General features: G+C 49.1%; 1 protein-coding gene across 8 annotated transcripts in view; it reads right to left on the bottom strand.

Annotated features, from left to right (window-relative positions):
- Positions 1-4,378: 4,378 nt before the first annotated feature.
- Positions 4,379-21,958, bottom strand: part of LOC105487155 (gelsolin) — a 51,961-nt gene continuing 34,381 nt past the window's right edge. For all 8 annotated transcript variants that reach the window (XM_071078266.1, XM_071078268.1, XM_071078265.1 and 5 more), the window contains 11 exons: positions 20,889-21,021; positions 19,604-19,692; positions 19,218-19,433; positions 16,742-16,875; positions 12,600-12,690; positions 10,560-10,730; positions 9,787-9,961; positions 8,269-8,393; positions 7,969-8,046; positions 5,827-5,887; positions 4,379-4,785 (listed from right to left, as the gene is read on the bottom strand). In XM_071078266.1, coding sequence (XP_070934367.1) covers positions 4,616-4,785; positions 5,827-5,887; positions 7,969-8,046; positions 8,269-8,393; positions 9,787-9,961; positions 10,560-10,730; positions 12,600-12,690; positions 16,742-16,875; positions 19,218-19,433; positions 19,604-19,692; positions 20,889-21,021 — 1,443 coding nt within the window. In that variant the 3' untranslated portion in view covers positions 4,379-4,615. The remainder of the gene's footprint in view (positions 4,786-5,826; positions 5,888-7,968; positions 8,047-8,268; positions 8,394-9,786; positions 9,962-10,559; positions 10,731-12,599; positions 12,691-16,741; positions 16,876-19,217; positions 19,434-19,603; positions 19,693-20,888; positions 21,022-21,958) is intronic.

The following is a 21,958-nucleotide window of genomic DNA, read 5'->3' as shown; positions in this document are numbered from 1 at the left end:
AAGAAGGCAAAAGGAACCACGGTTGAATGCCAGTACTGTGCAAGACACTTCACACATCTTTTTTTCATGTCCATTTGTAATCTCATTTGGCTGTGTTTGACCAGGCCACAGCAAAATCCCCGGGGATATTAGTGATGATCTCTTCCTGTGATGTTGTTAACATCAGGTCTACAGCAACCCAGGCTCAGATCAAGCTAGGATTTGCCTAAACCAGTCATCCTTGCTAATAGGATACAGCCCCTTTCAATCTACCCTGTAGCCAGAAGAGTTTAGTGAGAAAGGAAATTGAAGCTGCTGTTAAAACTGAGGTTTTACAATAAACTCTAGAAACAAAGTAATCATAATGTAGGCTGCAAATCTTCCCTAAAAGATTCCACGGGAAAAATGACCGGAAATTGAGCACTCTGAAAAGTACTGGATGCCACAGAACTGCAAGGAGCCATTACTTTTAATTTTCAGCCTATGGCCCCCAAAAGTCTCCAACAAAATGATGGTCTACCCAGCATCCATTGATCTCCTCCGTCCTTCCTGGGAGCCATGACTTTGTTCAGATACTTCCCCTGAGAGCTCTGACCTCAAGAGAATTCACCCCCAGCTGCTAGGATGAACCCAACTGGCCCAAGAATAATTCCATCCTTCTAGCCCATGATTCCATCAGGAATGATTATGTGACACAATATGGGCTCTTGAGACCTGAGGAAAGGTTTTCCGTGGACTTGGGAGTGGTTCCTCCTCCCTTTTCTGAAAACATTTCTAGAAACAGTCCTCTTTTCCTCTGGGCATGGCTGTTCATGGGTGTGGAGCAACCAGAACGCCCGCAGATATTTTACCACTAGACTAGGGAGGGCCAAGCCAAGAGAAGGAGCAGGAAACCATGAAGGCCCTCTCAACTCTGAACTGATTGTGTATGAGAGCACGTAAGTGTGCTTACAGCTTAATTTGGTTTGAGTTAGCTCTCCATTGCTTACAGCCAAAAACATCCTGTCTGATCCACAGTACACTGGGTCTTTGCCTTCGTGGATGAATACTAGGTTCTGCTGTGCCCTAGGTGCTTTCATTATTTTTAACCATTTTGGAGCACTTACTACTATAGGCCAAACATTGTACTAAGCATTACCTCTTAATCCTCATGAGAATTCTAAGTGGGGTGACACTATTCTTATTCCCATTTTTCAGCTAAGGAAATGGCAAAGAACTTAAGTAAGATCACACTGCTAATGAGTGGTAGAGCTAGATTTGAATCCAGGTCTGACTCCAAAGGCCAGCTGTAGTAGTATAATATAAGGCTTATAGTATAATATAAGGCTGCTATGAACATGGGCATCTGTTTGATTCAAAGTGTTCTTGAGCCAGAGTCAAAGTCAGCCAGCAAGGGAATTTTGTGTCTCCTGTAAGCAGGTGTGCCATATATTTTATATATAGCCACTATATATATATATATAGCCACTATATTACACCACCTCCAGCTATAAGTACTAATACAACATTTTGCAGGTGGGTAACTTGAGGCTCCAAAAGTTTTTTTTTAAGTATTATATCTATAATGCCTTGCACAAAGTAAGTACAAAATAAATATCTGTTCAACTGAATTGCCCAAGATGGACACAGGATCCAAGCCTAGCATTGTCCCTCTGGCATCTGTCTCATTATTTCACAATGATTTTTCCATCGTAGGAGATGATGACGTCTGCAACCGTTAGAAAGATAAACTATGTGATTGAAGTGATAGTGTTCCTGATTGGCTTTTCGGCCTTTGAGAGAAAAATAAGAAGTCAGCATCTCCGTGGCCCCAGGCTATTTTCTTTCTCAGAGCATTGCACAACACTCTTTTGAGGCCACAGCCATACCCTTGAATGCCGGTATAAACTGAAATGAAGAATTAATGGGCAGGTCTACCTGAAATTTTAACTCCCACGAATTTCTAGGAAGTAAGCTAGCTCTGTCTACACAGGCCTCTACCTGCCTTTCATGAAAGCCCTGGAAGCTTTGGGTGGTAAATGCCACTTTTGTACCAGGACTTTGTCAAGTTGATTGCTGTGACCATGAAAGCAGACCTTTGGGGGTCGGCAAGGCAGGCATTATGGGATCAAGTCCAAACCCTTGGTATGGCATTCAAATCCCCAGCCCGCCTCTCAGCTCAGAGGCCTGCCACTCCAGGCTGCTGTCTGTCCCTGAGCACACTGTTCCCCCACAGCCCCCTGCCTGTACTTGCTGCACCCTCTGCCTGAAAATGACTTGATCTTCTCTGCATGTTTCACCCGGAAAATTTCTTCTCCACTACCCTCAACACTTCTGCAATGAATCAGAATCTCTGGAGGAACGGCCTTGGGGAATCCATGCTTTTAAAAAGTTCCCTGGGCAATTTGGGTGATCAGCCAGCTTTGGAAACAACAGTGTAAACACACACACACACACACACACAAACACACACACACACACACACACACACAAACACAGCCTGCCCATCATTTAATCCCTTATGCTGGTTTCTGCTCTTTTACAGTCATATGCTTGGGAGCTTTCACATCATAACTCAATGGGGATGGAGTGGTGGTGGGAGGTGACACAGAACAAGAAGGGGGGAAACAAGGTGAGAAGAGATCAAAAAGAACAGACGGGGAGGACTGGGGAATGTCCTCCAGCAGGTTCCTTGGACTGCTTTAGAGTCTCCCAGGAGAAAAGATTATGAAACAACATAGAAATATCCAAGAGGGACTTGTGACATGCTGAGCTTGAGTAGAGAGTCAGGACCCAGGGGACCAAGAAGGCACAAAACAGTCCCTTTCCCATACCCTGAAGACCGCAAACTTTGAGAGCATCTGGGGGCAGCTCTTGTGATGGCAGCTGCTGCAGTGATTTCTCCACATAGCTTTGGGGCAGCAGAATGAATCTGTGGGAACCAGAGGTAGCAAGGAAGGTCCAAGCAGCTGCTACAGGATGTGGCAGCTATGAGGATGCACCCTGCCCGCTTTCTACTGCAAGGCATATACTTGATAAGAGCTCCAACTGCTGGCTTTGAACTTCATTTCACATGTGTCCCAAGGCCAGGCCTCCCAGTGACTGAGTGCAGGGGGCAGATAAGGCACGCCTGCTTACAGGAGACACACGATTCCTTTGCTGGCTGACTTTGACTCTGGCTCAAGTACACTTTGAATCAAACAGACGCTTATGTTCATAGCAGCCTTATGCACAATAGCGAAAAGGCACAAATAACCGAAGAGTCCATTGATGGCTAAATAAACCAGATGTGGTATAGACATGCAGTAGAATATTACTCAGCCACAAAAAGGAGTGAAAAGTTGATACATGCTATAACAGGGATAAGTCTTGAAAACATTCTGCTAAGTGAAACAAGCCACACACAGAGGACAAATGTTGTGTGATTCCACTTAAATGAGGTCCCTGGAATAGTCAAATTCTGAGACTGAAAGTAAAACACAGGTTACCAGGGGCTGGCGAATAGGGAAGAATGGGGGATTAGTATTTAACGGGCAGAGCGTTTATACTGGGGATTATCAAAAAGGTTTAGGTACAGAGAGTGGTGATGGCTACACAACACTGTATATGCAATGTTACCGAAATACACACTTACAAATGGTTAAAATAAATACGTTGTTATGTAGTTTGCCACAGTAAAAAACAATGAAAATGGGACTATACCATTAAATTTAAAAAGAACACTGAATTTGGCTTTGGGACTGCCGACAAGCTTTGCCAAATCTTCCTGGATTAAATAAATGACCACTAAGACACTTCGTGCAACCTTCTCTCCCCTTTTTCTCCACCTAGGGTCAGACCTGCGTCTAGGGTCTGATGGCTCTCCCAGTCTTCCTTGGTTCCCCACCTATTTCCTTTTTTTTGAGACAGAATCTCGCTCTGTCGCCCAGGCTGGAGTGCAACGGCACGATCTCAGCTCACTGCAACGTCCGCCTCCTGGGTTCAAGAGATTCTGTCTCAGCCTCCTGAGTAGCTGGGATTACAGGCATGTGCCACCACACCTGGCTGATTTTTTATTTTTAGTAAAGACAGGCTTTCACCATGTTGGCCAGGCTGGTCTCGAACTCGTGACCTCAGGTGATCCACCCGCCTCAGTCTCCCAAAGTGCTGGGATTACATGTGTGAGCCACCGCGCCTGGGCCCTCCCTATTTCCTTTCACATAGGTATCCCCCAGGACAATCTACACATCTCTCATCTCACTGTGGCATCGCCTCTCGGCACCAGGATTCACACACAGGGTGGATGCAGCTTTTCTGCTAGTTCACAGGCAAATGCGAGGCACCTCTCTGGGCATTCTCAGAATTACCAGGGACATAGACAGGGCAGACGCTCGCTCTCACTGTCAGATGGACACAAGGAAACAGCTGAGCCACACTAGAGTACACACTTCAAAATGTTTTTATTGAATTTAATTTCCCAAACACAGATGTTTTAGACAATTTTGCAAGGACCCTGAATTTTTGCAGGGCTATTTTTGGATACTGTAAAAAACAAAAAAACCAAAAAACCATACACACACACTCATAGCAGAGTTGCTCTGCTCGCTGTAAGGCCTCTTTGAGGGAAGGACAGTTCCAAAAGGCACTGACCGGTGACATGGGTGGGTCCTGCCCCTCCTCAGGCAGCCAGCTCAGCCATGGCCCTGTCCAAGGGATCCACAGACCAGTAATCATCATCCCAGCCAAGGAACCAGCCCACGAAGGAGGGAGGCTCAAAGCCTTGCTTCACCACGGTGATGGGCGTCCGCCGATCCCGATTGGCTGGGTCCGTCTCGATGTACCGCTTAGCTGCAGACACACATGCAAGAAAAGGAAACCCCAGGAATTCTTAGTGCCTCCCACACCAGGGAGAGGGTGACTCAGGACAGCAGTTAATAAAGAAGGTCAAAGGTCAAAAGACAGTAGGTCAAAGGTCAAAAGACAGTAGGTCTATGGTCCTACTGTCCCTACTGCCCACCCCCTGCCCTGGGCACCATCCTCCTTTAAAGGCATGATACCCACGTGGGTTCTCTACCACCCTGCTCAGGAACACAGGAAGGGACAGGGTTATGGCTTAACCTCCTGCTTCATAAAGTTTATTACTTTCCCTTGTAGTCCCCTACTGGAAGATATGGGAACCAATTTTTGGGTTCCCAGCCTATAAATCAGATCTATTCAGCTACCCAGAATCTGCTTTGCAACATCTTTTTCTTTTCTTTTTTTTCATTTTGAGACACCATCTCGTTCTGTCACCCAGCCTACAGTATAGTGATACAATCATGGCTCACAGCAGCCATGAACTCCTGGGTTCAAGCAATCCTCTGACCTCAACCTCCTGAGTAGCTGGGACCACGGCTACACACCAACACACCTGGCTAATTTTTTTGTATTTTTTCTAGAGATGGGGTTTCACTATGTTGCCTGGGCTACTCTCAAACTCCTGGGCTCAACTGATCCTCCTGACTTGGCCTCCCGAAATGCTGGGATTACATGCATGAGTCACCATGCCTGGCCTGCTTTGCCACATCTAAACCTTGACAAGTTCAGCTCCTGAGTATTCTGGGAACTTGAAGAGACTTCTCATCTGTTCCTTCCTTCCTCTGGAACAGATCAGTTCCTTCAGAAACCCTGAGGCTTCTGAAAGAACCTCAGGGTTTCTGAAGGAACTGATGTGTTCTTCACTACCCCAGGCAGGACTTATAAGGGGCTGGCCACAGAGGAGGAAGTCCCCACCCTATCTTGTCCATCAGTCCCCTAGAAATGATGCTCATTCCCAGACCTGTACAGAAGCCACTCCCACCACCCCACAAGCAACGGACCCCCCCTTCCCCCAGGGACTTGGGTCCTCACCAGAAGTCAAGGCTTCTGTCTTTTCTTCTTCTTGAGAATCCTTTCCAACCCAGACAAAGACCTGGAGGTGAGATGAGACATGAAAGGTACATGAGGGGTGCTGACCAAATGCACGGCTGGAGGAAGACTGGGGAGGGGCCAGGTGTCAGAAAAGACAAAGCCCTTTTTAAGCCCCTACTAAGAGAGCCCATGAACTAACACTGGAGGAATCTGGAACAGAGGTTGAAAACCAGCAACCTACAAACATGTTTTGTTTGCTCACCCACCACCTTGTGTTGGCCAACAATGTCTTTTTAAACTATTGGTGACATAAAAATCTAGATTTCCAACTTCTCTTAAAAAACTGGAGGATTTAGCAGCCTGGGCCTTCAAACCTCACTTGAGTCAAGCTGTGCAGGAGCCGGCCCTTTGAGATGGGCGGTTCTAGTTTGCCTCAGACTCCACTGCTCCTTCACGTCTCCCCATCCCAGTCTGCTTCACTCGCTAACACTGCCAGCCAGGTGCCATCAGGCATTGAGTTTGAGATTCTTCTCTAAAGGTCCATAAGTTGTCTCTGAACAGCATTCACTCGTTCAACAAATGAGTGGCCAAAATATTCTCACTCATTTATTCATCCAACAAATATGCACCGAGAGTCTACTACATCCCAGTCTGTGTGAATCTTCATCAAAATGGGCCTACGGCTTGGAATAAAAAGAACTCACCCACCGCGATCCCCATTTTGAGTCTTGTTACAAGTTTTATGTCACATTATTGAGCTGATTTTTATGTATCATCTATTTTTATGCATATCTAAAATATTACTTCAAAGAGCACCTATCATTGATAAAATGGCATTAGACAGTAAAATGTCAGACTTGGTTTCTCTCACTTTTTTTTAAGACAGAGTCTCACTCTGTCATCCAGACTGGAGTGCAGTGGCGTGATCTCAGCTCACTGCAACCTCCGCCTCCTGGGTTCAAGTGATTCTTCTGCCTCAACCTCCTGAGTAGCTGGGATTACAGGCACCCACCACCACACCTGGCTAATTGTTTTGTATTTTTAGCAGAGACGGGGTTTCACCACGTTGGCTAGGCTGGTCTTGAACTCCTGACCTCAAGTGATTTGCCCACCTCAGCCTCTCAAAGTGCTGGGTTTGCAAGCATGAGCCATCGTGTCTGGCCCTCTCTTACTTATTTATAAATGTGTTCCCAACTGAAGTGGAAGCCCCTCGAAGGCAGGCATTCTATCTATTTTGCTTATCATAGGATTCTCAGCACTCAGCATTTGCCTGGAAGACAGTGGTGCTGAATAAATGTTGGCTGACTGAATCCCTAACAGATGAACAAACAGATTAAGTAGCCAATGGATCAATCAATGACAACTGCTGAATGGCTCAAGCTGCAACCATTTTTGGTCCTGATCTTCCAACCGGGTATTCCGACCAGCACTGTGGGTAGTGTATTCTTATGCCTTCGTGGTCAGTCACTCCATAACTCTGAGGACGCTGGGAGAAGCCACCTTGATAGGAAAGATGACTGACCTGACACCCCCGTGAGAACGTAAGCCCTGGGAGGGCACGAAAACGCCTACTTTATTTATTGCTCTATCCCTAGCATCTCAAACATAAAGCACCTGGTACAAAGCAGTGCCCAATTAATACTGGTTGAGTGAGTGAATGGCACCTTCCCCTGCCAAGAAGTCCTACATAATGGCCTTCTCTAGGAGATGAAGTGGAGACAGAGCCAAGAGCCCTCAAACCAGAAGCAGGAGCCCTCTAGAGTCGCTAGGTGACACTGGACAGTTTATGCCTGCAAACAAGATGCTGCTAAGTTCAACATCCCCCGCCAACAGATTTAAAGGAAGAGTTCATGCTCCTGCAAGGCCTGGGAGAGAATGATGAAGGTCATGTGATTTGGCTTTATAGGGCATTTTGCAGCTTTCAAGGTGAGTGTATCTGCAAGGAAGGTACCGCCACTCCCAGTTTACAGATGAGGAAATGGAAGCTCAGAAAGAGGAAGTGACTTCCAGTAGCCTAGAGACTTTTCTGGCAACACCTGGCACTGCCTCTTTTAGGTCCTTCTAGCAACTGATCATAGAACTGGAAGTCTAGTTTCTCCCACTCCCTCTGGCAGAGACAGCCTTCACCTGTCCTTCACCCACCTGGTCCCAGGTGTCCAGAAGCATGACATCATCCGTAGCCAGGTCTTCCTGCATGAGCTCACCAGGAACCTCTTCGATCTGGGAAGGAACGAAAGAGCATCAGCGAGATCTCTTCCCTCCCCTGGGTGGGCTTCCTCTCTCTGCCCCCTGAGGGAGTGGCACAGCTGGCTGCAGCTGGCAGGGGGCCCCTTCCTCTGTGCCATGCCATCAGAACTGTTTCTCCTGCCTCTGCTTCCGACCAGTCCCATGGAACTTGTCTCCCGAGGGGAAAGCAGAGGTGTGACCTCCACAGGGGCTCACCACAAAACGTCCAATCTTGTTGGAGCAGGCAAAGAGGCGAGGAGGATGGGCATCCATCTTCTTGTCCTTCAGCCGTGGGGATGTGCGGTAGGCAGCCTTCCCGCCCAGGGCCTCCCAGAAGCCATCTGTGATGGGAGGCCACGCCAGTTTGCCGAGGGATGCCATCACCCCTCTCTCCCATCTCATCAGACCCTGGGACCAGCCCTGCCCAAGCCCAACCCACTGCTCTCCCCCTTCTCCCTCCATCCTAAAATCCCAGGAGGTCCGGAGGGAAGAGGCCTGAGGGAATTGGAAGGTGACGAAATAGAGGCCCAGAGAGGGCAGACTTGGCAGGAGTGACACAGTCAGGACTACTATTGGCTTGAGGCTGACGACAGCATTGCGGGATGAGGATCATTAGCTCCACTCAGCTAATGAGGCGATGTGGCTCAGAGAGGTTAAGCAACACTCAAGGTCACACAGATGGTAAGTGTTAAGACCAGGATACAAATCCTGTCTGATTCGAATGCCCATATTCTTTCCACTATACCTGCTCTGTCCATGTGTAGACATTTACATTTAAATTCATTAAAATTAAATTCAATAGAAAGTTCAGTTCCTCATTCCCACGAATTCCCACTGGTCACATTTCAGGTGCTCAACAGCCACAGGTGACTGGTGGCTGCCAAACTGGACCCGGCAGACACAGAACATCCATCTGCATAGAAGGTTCTGCCGCACAGAGCTGCTTTAGACCAAGTCACTCGTCTCCATTTCTGTTAAGCATCAAGCAGCTGGGAATGAACTCAAAGTAACAGTAAAAAGACTGTAGGCTGGCAGAAGGAAGAGCTTCCCGGCCCACATTCTGGAAACAGAGCAGGCTGGTGGCATTTCTGGCCATGGGGAGTCTAGAGATGCAAAGAGCCCACTGCCCCTCTGATGCTATCAGCGCTGCCTACCACCTCTCAAGGCTTCCTAGCGAGGGACCGCCTCCTTCCACAGCCCAGCTGCTCCTTCCCACACTGGACTCTCCTTTCTTTCTTTCTTTTTTTTTTTTTTGAGACGGAGTTTTACTCCTGTTGCCCAGGCTGGAGTGCAATAGCATGATCTCAGCTCACCGCAATCTCCACCTCCCGGGTTCAAGTGATTCTCCTGCCTCAGCCTCCTGAGTGGCTGGGATTACAGGCATGCACCACCACGCCCGGCTAACTTTGTATTTTTAGTAGAGACGGGGTTTCTCCATGTTGGTCAGGTTAGTCTTGAACTCCTGACCTCAGGTGATCCACCTGCCTTAGCCTCCCAAAGTGCTGGGATTACAGGCATGAGCCACCACACCCAGGCTAGGCTCTCCTTCCTTTAGCTCCTGGAGACCCCCTTCTCTCTGACCATAGCCCTCATTTTAAAGCCACTGCTTTTAACATACATTAGGGGACAGGCCCTGGGGCATGGGGAGGATTTAGAGCCCCCAAGCCCAAGGAAAGAAGGGAAACCTAACAGCTGCATCCTGGAGAGCAGCAGGCCCCCCACCCCAGCTCCTACCTGGCTCGCTGCCTTCTGCCACCTGCACAGGTTGGGCCCGTAGCACCCTGAGCAGCTCCTGGGCCCCCGTCTTCTCTGCCTCACTGGCTCCTGTACCCACCCACAGGTAGGCAGCTGAGGGGGTTTTCAGGACAAAGGCATCGTTGGAGTTCAGTGCACCAGCCTTAGGCAATACCTGGGAGGGTAGAGCTTGGTTAATCAGGAACCAGACAAAAAGCCCTCAGCCCCCTCCTCACAGCCCAGGAGACCCTGCAGCAGGGCTAGCTCTCAGGTGGGGACTTGGAGGAACACAGCCCATCAGAGCTGAGGGCACAGACTTTGGACCCTGATGGCCTTGGTGACTCCCATGAGTCACTAATGCACTGTGACTAACGGAAGTTGAATGCCCAGAACGAAGGAGGTGAGAGTCCCATTCCCCTCTAGGCTGCTCAAACCATCCTGGGAATCACGTCCTGATCTGTGCCTTCCTCCATGAAAGGGACAGTAGCCAACTGGAATGTAATCAGGAATGGCATCCCGATTGTACAGAATGGTAGGTAGTGAGCTCTCCACTATGCAAAGTGTGCAAGGGACACTGGGCATCCTTGAAACAGGGGAAGTCTAAGACAGACAACCCTGTGGCCAGGGCAGGAAGATACAAAAAGCTGCTTCTTACTCACTCACTCACCGCCCCCCGCCACCGCCGCCCCCATCCTGTGCCTGGACATCTGGTCATCCAGCTGGGAGGTTTCAGGGAGGCCAATCCCTTCTGTGGACCAGGACCTGGAAATTACCTCAACAGCCCGGGTGGCTCCAGCGCTGTTGGCGCGGACCTGGAAGAGGCGGGTGCTGGCAGGGGCTGTCTGCCCGCCCTCGCGGGAGGTGCCGCCCTTGTAGATGATCATGGGCTTCCCACCAAACAGGCTCATGAGGTGTGCGGGCTCCTTGCCTTGGACCACACGGCTCTGGCAGGGAGACAGGAAAGCGAGTCAGGGACCTTGGGGGCAGGCCTCAGTCCTTCTATGTCGCACTGGGCCCACTCCTCCAGACAAAGCCATCATGCTTGTGTCTGTGTGTGGCATGGAATGTGACCTAACAACACACGGGCAGGGACAGCAGAATTCCAGGAAGAGCGGAGACAGCGCTATTGCCTGAGGTCCCCGGGGCACTGCTGCTGTGGCTGCTCTCCATCTCCATGAGGACGTGCCTTCCTGACCCTCAGCCTGGTCTAAGAACCAGGAGAGCCTGTGTTTGCAAATATTCCCTTAAATAGAAGCACAGGGATTGCTGGTGGACATTCTTCTAGAATGCTGACGTCAGGCCTGGGCATGACTGCCAGTAGAGTGTAAGAACGGAGCATTCCAGATCTGGAAAACTCCCTCCTGCACAGCCAGTGCACCCCAGATGCAGGAAACAGCCAGAGGCTTGGTGGTGGGAGTGAGGCAGGGAAGATGTACACTCTCACATCTGCTCCCGCCCTGTGTGTGGCACCTTACCGCGGCCCCAGCTAACCATGTCCAGAAGAAAATCTCACATGTGTGTCGGGCAGTCGCTTCCCACCACGACCCACCACCGCTGAGTTAGGGCTTAGACTCCAACTCCACCCTGATGGTGAGAACTTGGGCACGTGTCTCAACCTCTTGGGTTCATCTTCTGAAAAATGCAGCCAAGGATGCCACTCCCAAGGCAGTTGTCAGGATGCACTGAGCTAAGATGGTCATCTCATTTAGTGCCCAGCACCCAGACTATCATAGGCAAAGGTCAGGGCACGAACCCCCAATTCCAATCTAGAGCCCTGCCCACTCCTACCACAGTGTGGAGGAAGCACAATTGTCCGCTGCCCCCTCATCTCCACAAACCAGCTCTGCTGCCCTCCGGCGCCCCCTACTGGCCAGAGCGACTTTTTAAACCAGAAATCACTACAGCTCAGACTTACCCTTCAGCAACTTCCTGTTGTTCTCAGCATCAAGGTCAACATCGTCACCATGGCCTCTGGTGGTCTGGCCCCTCTGAGCACCTCTCTAGCCTCAAATCAGGGCACTTCCCCCTTGCTTTAACACCCAACGCCCCCTCCCACCTCAGGGCCTTTGCATGTGTACCACCCTTTACCCAGAATGTGCTTTCCTTCACTCTGCCTGAGCAACTCCTACTCGTGCATCAGGTCCCAGTTGACCAGTCCCCTCCTGGGACAGGGATGGGCTTTTCTAATCCAATAGGATCCTACCCGGGATTTACGTCCTTGTACATAACACATGTGTATAAGGGAGGGACTTCTTATATGCCAGGCATGGCTCTAAATGCTTACAAATGTTAACTCTTAGTCCTCACAGCAATCCTGTGGGATGGTACTGTTATTACCCCTATTTTGAGGACACAGAGGCACAGAGAGGCTAAGTGACTTGCCCAAAGTTGCCCAGAGGTAAGGACAGGATTCAAACCCAAGCACGCTGGTTCCACATCCGTGCTCAGCCACGTCGCCTCTCCCATGTCTCTCTCCCCAAGGTCTTGTCAATTTCATTCACTGCATCTGTCACAGCCATTGGTGTGCATGTGTGTTAATGTCTACTACCACCCAAGAAAGCAAAGCCCATTAGGGCAGGGGCAGTGTGCCTGTGTGTCCATGGCTACAGATGCAGTGTAGAACACATAGAAGCCCTAAATAAATACCTGTTCCATGGATGGATGGATGGATAGATGGATGGATGGATGGATGGATGGATGGATGGATGGATGGACAGATGGAGAAACGAACGGATGGATGAGAGTCAGACAGATGAGTGAAGAGAAGGACAAGGCTCAGGCTGCAGCCCAGAGAGGCAGTGGGCTGGGCTCACCTGAACAGGGGTACCTCCCAGCTCCTCATCCAGCTGAGCAGTCAGGATGGCAGATGCAGCGACCTCATCCTGGGTAGACTGGGCACCCTGCCTGGAAGGGGAAATGAGATTCAGCATCAAGGTGTACACAGAGCCCTGAGCCTCTCCCTTACCCTGAGTCTGAGAAACCTACAAATCTCCCCGTTACCAGTAATGAAACAGATAGAGCCGGGCGCGGTGGCTCACGCCTGTAATCCCAGCACTTTGGGAGGCCGAGGCGGGCGGATCACAAGGTCAGGAGATCGAGACCACGGTGAAACCCCGTCTCTACTAAAAATACAAAAAATTAGCCGGGCGCGGTGGCGGGCGCCTGTAGTCCCAGCTACTCAGGAGGCTGAGGCAGGAGAATGGCGTAAACCCAGGAGGCGGAGCTTGCAGTGAGCCGAGATCGCGCCACTGCACTCCAACTTGGGCGACAGAGCGAGACTCCGTCTCAAAAAAAAAAAAAAAAAAAAACAGATAGAGAGGGAAGGGCACTCTCTCAGAACAACGAGAGCCAGGAACCACACCAACACTTCCACTCTCAGCCTGGCATCTTGCCCGGTTACAGAGATCTGAGTGCAACGCATGGATTTCCTTATGCTAAATGTGTCCCTCAGGAGACAGGCTGGGTCTTCCCATGCTGAACAGCCACAGAGAAGATGCTCTGAGACTCAAACCTGAGATGTAGAAAAGTGGCCAGGACATTTCTCTGGGTGGAAAAGCAGGTTGTAGAATAGCAAGTGTTACGAGAGCCTATTTGTGGGAAAAGATGTCAGTGATTAAGCCTCCCGTGAACACGTGCAGAGAGGTCTGAACAGATGTTCACCAAAAGGTTCATGGTGATCGCTCTTAGAGGGAAGATTCAGGGGGATTTTGCCTTTCTACCCCACCTCTTTGCATATTGTCTAAGTTTTCCATAACCAACGTATGTCATCATATAAGCAAACAAAATCTGACATATCAATGTGCTGATGCAGCTAATTTTTTTTTTTTTTTTTTTTTTTTTTTTTGAGACGGAGTCTCACGCTGTTGCCCAGGCTGGAGTGCAGTGGCGCGATCTCGGCTCACTGCAAGCTCCGCCTCCCGGGTTCCCGCCATTCTCCTGCCTCAGCCTCCTGAGTAGCTGGGACTACAGGCGCCCGCCACTGCGCCCGGCTCATTTTTTGTATTTTTAGTAGAGACGGGGTTTCACTGTGGTCTCGATCTCCTGACCTTGTGATCCGCCCGCCTCGGCCTCCCAAAGTGCTGGGATTACAGGCTTGAGCCACCGCGCCCGGCTGCAGCTAATTTTTAAAACAATCTTCTCACAAATTTTGTGCCAAGTGTGTGTATTATCTAGTGAAAAAAAAAATTTAAGCTGTTTTTAGATGTCTAGGGTTGTCAAATTGAGAGGCATTCTACAAAATAACTGGCCAGTACTCTTTAAAGTATCAAGGTCATGAAAAAAAGGAAAGACTGGGAAACTGCCATAGATTCAGAGAGTTCAGAGACATAAGTAAATGCCATGTGGGATCCTGGGTTAGACCCTAGATCAGGAGAAGAACAGTAGTGGGGGCCAGGTGCGATGGCTCATGCCTGTCATCCCAGCACTTTGGGAGGCCGAGGCAGGCAGATCAGTTGAGGTCAGGAGTTCGAAACCAGCCTGCCCAACATGGTGAAACCCCATCACTACTAAAAACACAAAAATTAGCTGGGTGTGGTGGCGTACACCTGTAGTCCCAGATACTCGGGAGGCTGAGGCAGGAGAATTGCTTGAACCTGGGAGGCAGAGGTTGCAGTGAGCCAAAATCACACCACTATAGTCCAGCTTGGTGACAGAGCAAGACTCTGTCTAAAAAAAACCAAAAAACAAAACAAAACAAAAAACCCACACAGTAATAGGAAAACTGGGGAAATTTAGGTAAAGCCTATAGATTAGTAAGTAGTATTGTGTCAATGTTCGCTTCCTGGCTTTGTTAATTGTGCTATGGTTATGTAAGATGTGAACATAGGTGAATATTCCATTGGGTAATGGATATACGAGAACTGTCTGTACTAGTTTTGCAACATTTCAGCAAGTCTAATATTTCAAAATAAGTTTAAAAAAGAAGGAATCCAGCCGGGCGTGGTGGCTCATGCCTATAATCCCAACATTATTGGGATTATAAAGTAGCCAGGCGTGGTGGTGAGTAGTGGCAAGTAGTCCCAGCTACTCGGGAGGCTGAGGCATGATAATCGCTTGAGCCCCAGAGACAGAGGTTGTGGTGAGCAGAGATTGCACCACTGCACTCCAGCCTGGGCAACAGAGTGAGACCCTGTCTCAAAAAAAAAAAAAAAAAAAGAAGAAGAAGAAAAAAATCCAACAGTCAATAATCAGACAAAAAGTTTTAGACTGTATAGTAAGAGAAATACAATTTAAAAATACACTGAGACACCATTTTATAAACCATAAGATTGACAAACGCCCAAAAGTTTGACCACACAATCCACAGGTGTGACTACAGGGAACCAGGGACTCTCCCAGGTTGTTTGGTGGGAATGTAAAATGCTACAAACACTATCGAGGGAAATTGGGGGCTATCTATCAAAATGACAAGTGCAGTTACTATTTGACCCAGCAATCTCACTTCTGGGAACTTACTCTAGAGGTATTTCTCTGCATGTTCAAAATGATGTTTGTTTAAGGTTACTAATCACAGCAATGTTTGTAATAGAGAAAGACTAGAATCAACCCAATTATGCATCATCAAGGAATCTGTTAAATAAACTATAGTACAGCCACCCAAAGGACTATTACACAACTGTAAAAAAGAATGAGGAAGCTCTCTATGTACTGACATTATTATTATTTTTATTTATTTATTTATTTATTTATTTTATTTTTATTTTTTTGAGATGGAGTCTCGCTCTGTCGCCCAGGCTGGAGTGCAGTGGCCAGATCTCAGCTCACTGCAAGCTCCGCCTCCCGGGTTCCCGCCATTCTCCTGCCTCAGCCTCCCGAGTAGCTGGGACCACAGGCGCCGCCACCTCGCCCGGCTAATTTTTTGTGTTTTTAGTAGAGACGGGGTTTCGCCGTGTTAGCCAGGATGGTCTCAATCTCCTGACCTTGTGATCCGCCCGTCTCGGCCTCCCAAAGTGCTGGGATTACAGGCTTGAGCCACCGCGCCCGGCCTTGTACTGACATTATTGATCTCTAGGAAGAATGGAGTCAGAAAAGCAAGGTGCAGGGCAATACACAAAATATGCTACCTTTTGTGTAAGGAACGGAGGGACCAGGCTATAAATTATTTGCAAATATATTTTTTTTCACAAAGAATTACTGGAAGGATATGCAAGAGATTAAAGCAGTTACCCAAGAAGGGGTGGGGTCTGGAGAATGGGGTAGAGAGGGACAGGGGTGGGAATAAGATTTCTCAATAAATACCTTTATAATCTATTTTGATTTTTGAACCATGTAAATGTATTCTCTGTTTTAAAATAATTTGGGGGCTGGGTGTGGTAGCTCATGCCTGTAACCCCAGAACTTTGGGAGGCTGAGGCAGGTGGATCACCTGAGGTCAGGAGTTCGAGACCAGCCTGGCCAACATGGTGAAACCCCTGTCTCTACTAAAAATACAAAAAAGTAGCCAGGCATGGTGGTGGGCGTCTGTAATCCCAGCTACTAGGGAGACTGAGGCAGGAGAATCGCTTGAACTCGGGAGGCAGAGGTTGTAGTGAGTGAGATCACACTATTGCACTCCAGCCTGGGCAACAAGAGCAAAACTCTGTCTCAAAATAAATAAAATAAATAACTAAATAAGTAAAAATAAAATAAAACAAATTTTGGCTTGAAAAATATGTGTGGGAGGATAGACCCTAGTGTGCACAGTACTCGGCATGGATTTGTGGGAGATGTTCTGTTTGTTTCTCCACACTCACTATACCTCCTACGATAGATGTATAATCATTTGGTAAGAAGAGTTTAAAAGTTGTTTGGAGAAATAAGCAAGTGTGTTGCCCTGTGGACAAGAGTCTCTCCCAGCAGGCAGTGGCAGTCCCACCTCAGGCCCTCATACCCTCAATCTGTCTTCAGTCTGTCTTCAGTCCTGCTCAGGGCCCAGCCAGTACCCCCACGACACACACTGATGGCCCCAGAACCTTACCAGTTGTAGATTATCTGCCCCTGGCGGCCTCCATGGCGGTAGTTGTACAGAATGATGTAGCTGTCTCCTCCATAGAACTGTCCATATGTGGCAGGGTCCACGGGTACTTTGCTGGAGCCTTCAATTCTCCAGATCTGTGGAGCAAAGCTGGGGTCAGATGCTGGGCAGCACCCCCACCCCCCAGCTCAGGCAAGCCAGGAAACCACAGCATGGTAGGTTGTGGTTAGACCATGGGATGAACTTTTAATCACTTGGGCTTGGACTGGAGTTAAATAGTTTGCCCAACTCACAGAGCCACTAGGAGGCAGGGCCGGGACTCCCGGCCAGGGTTCCCGCCTGGGACCCTCATACCATGCCCTGCCCCAGGCTGTTTGTCCTTCGCTCAGGATCGTCAAGGCAGCTCCAAAGGAATGCAGTACAGTGAGGTGAGGAGCCAGACACAGACCCCAAATCAGGCCCCTCATCCCCTTCCAGGCCATGAGACCTCAGACAACCGATTTAACCGCTCTTAGCCTCAGTTTTCCCATCTGAAAAATGGGGATAATTACAGTACCTACCTCAAAGTATTGTGAGGCTCAAATGAGTTTACTCAGGGCCTGGCACAAGAGAACTGCTCTGTAGGTAGCAGCTGCTCTTATTATCATAAGTATTATTATTGTTTTACTAATATCACCATTATCTCCATCGTTACTGAGCTGCCTGGATTCTTCTTTCTTCTTTTTTTTTTTTCTGAGACGAGGTTTCACTCTTGTCACCCAGGCTAGAATGCAATGGCGCAATCTCGGCTCACTGCAACCTCTGCCTCCCAGGTTCAAGCAATTCTTCTCTCTCAGCCTCCCGAGTAGCTGGGATTACAAGCACCTGCCACCACGGCTGGCTAAGTTTTGTATTTTTAGTAGAGACCGAGTTTCACCATGTTGGCCAGGCTGGTTTTGAACTCCTGACCCCAGGTGATCCGCCTGCCTCGACCTCCCAAAGTGCTGGGATTACAGGCGTGAGCCACCATGCTGGGCCTGCCAGGAATTTCATAGGTCACCTGCAGAGGCAGGGCCACCACGAGGCGACCTCAGCGTGACCCCTGCTGGCAAGTGTCTGCAGTGTTCTGGTGACACCGCTTTTTCCAAGTGGTCACGAGGCCCAGCAGCGCCACCTGGTGGAGCTATGGAGACATGGAGTTGTCCAAGTCCTGGGAAACAGAATCCTAGAATCTCTAATTTTGAACATTCTTGAAGGTGATGGAGTGGGATGAAACCCCACTTTACAAGTGAGAAAGTGAAGCTCAAAGAGGTTATGTTACTTCCCCAAAGTCTCACAGTCAGGCTGCCAGGGCTCTTACCACACCGCCCTACACGGAATGTTTTCATTGCATTATTCCTATCTACTGAAGCAATGAATGAATGCTAATAACACCAAACCAAAAACAATAATACATAAAAATGAACACGTTTGTTATTCCTATCATTAGGAATGGAATCAAGTTTGCCTGAAGCGGATTCTACCTCCTAAACACCTCTGAACCCCACACCCCTCTTCCCCTTCTCCACGGTGACCTTCTTAGTCTCAAGGTCATCATCTCTCCTCTAAACTATTAGAATAAGCTCCTCATAAGCTCTCTACCTTCATTCTCCTGCCTCCAACCCACTTTCTTAGTTTTCTTTTATTTTTTAACTGATTTTTTTTTTCCTTCTAATGATATCCTAGAGTCATATTCCAACCCATTTTCGCCGGGTGCAGTGGCTCATGCCTGTAATTCCAACACTTTGGGAGGCCGAGGCAGGAGGATTGCTTGAGCCCCAGGAGTTTGAAACTAGCCTGGGCAACATAGCGAGACCCTGTCTCTATTTAAAAAAAAAAAAGATAAAGCATAGATCTGAGCTTGTTGCATTTCTGATTTAATAAAAAGAAAAACCCCTCACTAGCAGCCCCTGGTTAGAGGATCAAGTTCACACCCTTGAAACTGGCATTCAAGGCCCCTCCCTGGGGATGCCATCAGCACTAGCTCCCTGGGACAGCTCCCTCCTTTCCGAACATAGCGAGTCCCGCCTGGAACGCCCACCACTCTCCGCTCTTCTTCTCCGGCAGCAAAGCCCTACTCCTACTCTGAGACCCCACCCAAGGGTTCCTGTCTCAGTGCAGGCTGCCCTGACCAACCACCCCCGCTGCTCTTCCTGTGTCCCCACAATCCCCTGTGCTCCCTCCCATCTTCCACTGATCACACAGATCTGTGGCTGTGGTCAACTCCCCTCCCAGACCAGGCACTCCTCGGGGCAAGGTGGGGCCAAGACACTTGGCCCAGGGCCTGATACACAGTAGGTGGTCAGGGTGCATTGGCTGTAAAAACTAAGTAACACCAAAGAATCTCAGCTACCAAAATTGTGCAAACCTCAGAGAGAAACCTCCTTGGGGAAGCGAGAGGCAGTGCATGGGGAAAGTGAGAGAGGGGCCTGGACACACCCACCCCAGGCCCTAAAGGTACCTGTTTCTGGCCTGTGCCATCATCATCCATGCCGTGTTGGGCGGCCATGGCAGTGGAGGTGTGCAGGGTGGCGGCGTCGAAGGGCACCCGCTCCACGTTGGCGATATGGCTGGAAAGGTAGGACAAGCCCAGGCCATCTGTCTGGTCTGGGTCCCGCCAGTTCTTGAAGAACTGCTTGAACAGTGGGGTCTCACCGCCCTCGGGAAGGACCGAGACCTGGGGAGGGGAGGCGGAGGAGCAGAATGTGGCTGGGCTGCCCAGCAAGGGTTTCCAGGGGAGCCTCAGATACCCCATCTACACTGAGGGTGGGACACCCGCCCTACTCCAGCCCATCCCCTCCAAACAGGACCCACCCCTTCCCATCCTACCTGGCCTCCAAGACTCACCTGGGTCTGCTTGGGGTAGTCCATCTTGGTGATGAAGTCAGAGGCTGTTTTGAGGGCAGCCTTCCTCTCCTCCGTGTTAGCCTGCTTGCCTGTCAGTAGCCAGAGGAAGTGATGGAGGGTTAGGGGCCCGGGATCCTGCTGCATCCTGACCTCCAACGGTCCAGGAGAAGGAGCTGCCAAACTTCCCTTCCTACTCTTCTTAGACAGTGGATAGCCAAGGCCAGAGACCCCCAGAGCTGACCACTCACTAGAGCTCCTGGAGTCCAGCCTGGGGCTGGCCAATGACACCAATCACAACACGATTGTGGTCCATTTAGTGAGCATGTATTTTGTGCTTAGAACTATACACAGATTATTTAATCCATAGAACAGTCTTAAGTAATAAAAAAAATTGCTATCTTGTTCCTGAGTATCTATAAGGAAACCAGGGTCTTAGAGACATTAAGTTACTTGACGCAGGTTCCTCAGTGAGTGAGAAGCTGCCACCCTGAGGGCATTCCTGTGCCAAGGAGCTCCTGGCCAGCCAATGCTGGCCCTCAGTCCCAGCCTTCTCACTGCCAAGGCCAAGGTCCAGATCAGCTGGCCCAGGGCCCAGGGGGCCTAGAGAGTAATAATTATAATAGTTTCTCTCTCTCTCTTTCTCCCCACTCTCTCCCTTTCTCTCTGTCCTCCTACTGCCTCCCTCTCCTCTGTCCTCTTTCCCAAGATGAGCCTTACAGAATCAGGGGAGGATACTGATGGGTCCTCTCAGAAGATCTCAGGGCCTCTAAGAAACATCTGGGCCAATGGTTTCCAAGAGAATTCCCACAAGATAGTACCCAAAGAGTTTATGAACTTCTAGCTTAGCATTTCCCAAACCAGATCATCTTCATGAAAAGCACCCCTGTGAATGCACAAGTTAAAAGTCCTACAGTAAACAAACTTGAACATTTTTAAATCCACTGTTGCCCATGAACTTCTCTGACCATACAGTTAAGATGTTTTCTACATAATTTCTTCAGGATGCCAATTAGCGTCTCAGAGAACTGACGTTATAATGCACTTGGGAAACACCCATTTTAGCCGAGATCAGCAATCTGAGGCCCAGAGAGGGTAAGTAAAGTACCCAAGATCACACAGTACGTCAATTGCAAAACCAAGGCATCAGCCCAAGACTTCTGATATCCATTGCACCAGGCACCTCTACCACACTCCACGCTCCCCTGGAGCTGCGTTTCTGGGAGCTGCGGGACATCCCACCCAAGGTCCTGCAGGCCAGTTGGGACCCTTCCCCTGTCCCCAGTACCTTTCCAGACAAAGATTTTCCCGTCCTTGCCATGGTCCAGGATGAAGCAGTCCTCTGACTTCAGGGCCCCCTGGGCAAAGGGGTTCTCATCAGCCACAAGGGAAACAGACATGGTGCCTGCACCATTGGAGACCTGAGGGGACAAAGCAGAAGGAACCAGCACGTGAGTGTCTGTGGCCGCCCAGCCCTGAGACTTCCACCATCTTGCCCCAATCCCCCGCCCCAAATGGCACTGCAGAGTAACACCTGGGCTTTCTCTTGCAAACACTTAGACGTTCTTTTTCCTTTTCTGCTTTTTCAGAACCACATCTGCTGACCTACACTCAGGGGTAACTGCACATGGGAATAGAGGGCGGGATAAAACGAAGGAACATTTGGGAACTGGGTGGCAGAGGGGAACTGCATAGTTTGCTGAAAAGGTATTCAACTTTACCATTTAAAAAAAAGGAGTATGCAAGGTGGATCCTTGATGAGCCAACATTGCCCTGTGGATACATATCTATGTTTACGTGCTATTAGAACAGAGGGTGCTGTATATAGAAATATTGCTTTGAAGCAATATTTGCAAAACACGCAAACTTCTGTATCTGTATTTGGAAAAAATAAAACAGGTTCTTGTTGCAAAAAAAAAAAAAAAAAGAGAGAGAGAGAGAAGAGGCCGTGTGCAGTGGCACACACCTTTAATCCCAGCACTTTGGGAGGCCCAGGTGGGTGGATGGCTTGAGCCCGGGAGTTCAAGACCAGCCTGGGCAACATGGCGAGATCCCATCTCTACAAAAAATACAAAAAGTAGCAAGGCGTGGTGGCGCTTGCCTGTGGCCTCAGCTACTTGGGAGGCTGAAGTGGGAGGATCACCCGAGCCCAGGAGGTCGGGGCTGCAGTGAGTTGTGACTGCACCACCACACTCCAGCCTGGGTGACAGAGCCAGACTCTGTCTTGAAAATAAATAAGTAAATAAAATAGAATAAAAGTAAAAAGAGCTAAATGCAACCTGGTATCCTGGATTGGAACCTAGAATGAAAACCTGGGGAAATCTGGATAAAGTCTATAGTTTAGTTAATGGTATTAAA

This window comes from Macaca nemestrina, chromosome 14, assembly GCF_043159975.1.
Source record: "Macaca nemestrina isolate mMacNem1 chromosome 14, mMacNem.hap1, whole genome shotgun sequence".
Classification (NCBI taxonomy): Eukaryota; Metazoa; Chordata; class Mammalia; order Primates; family Cercopithecidae; genus Macaca; species Macaca nemestrina.
This window is presented reverse-complemented; position numbering and strand designations above follow the sequence as displayed.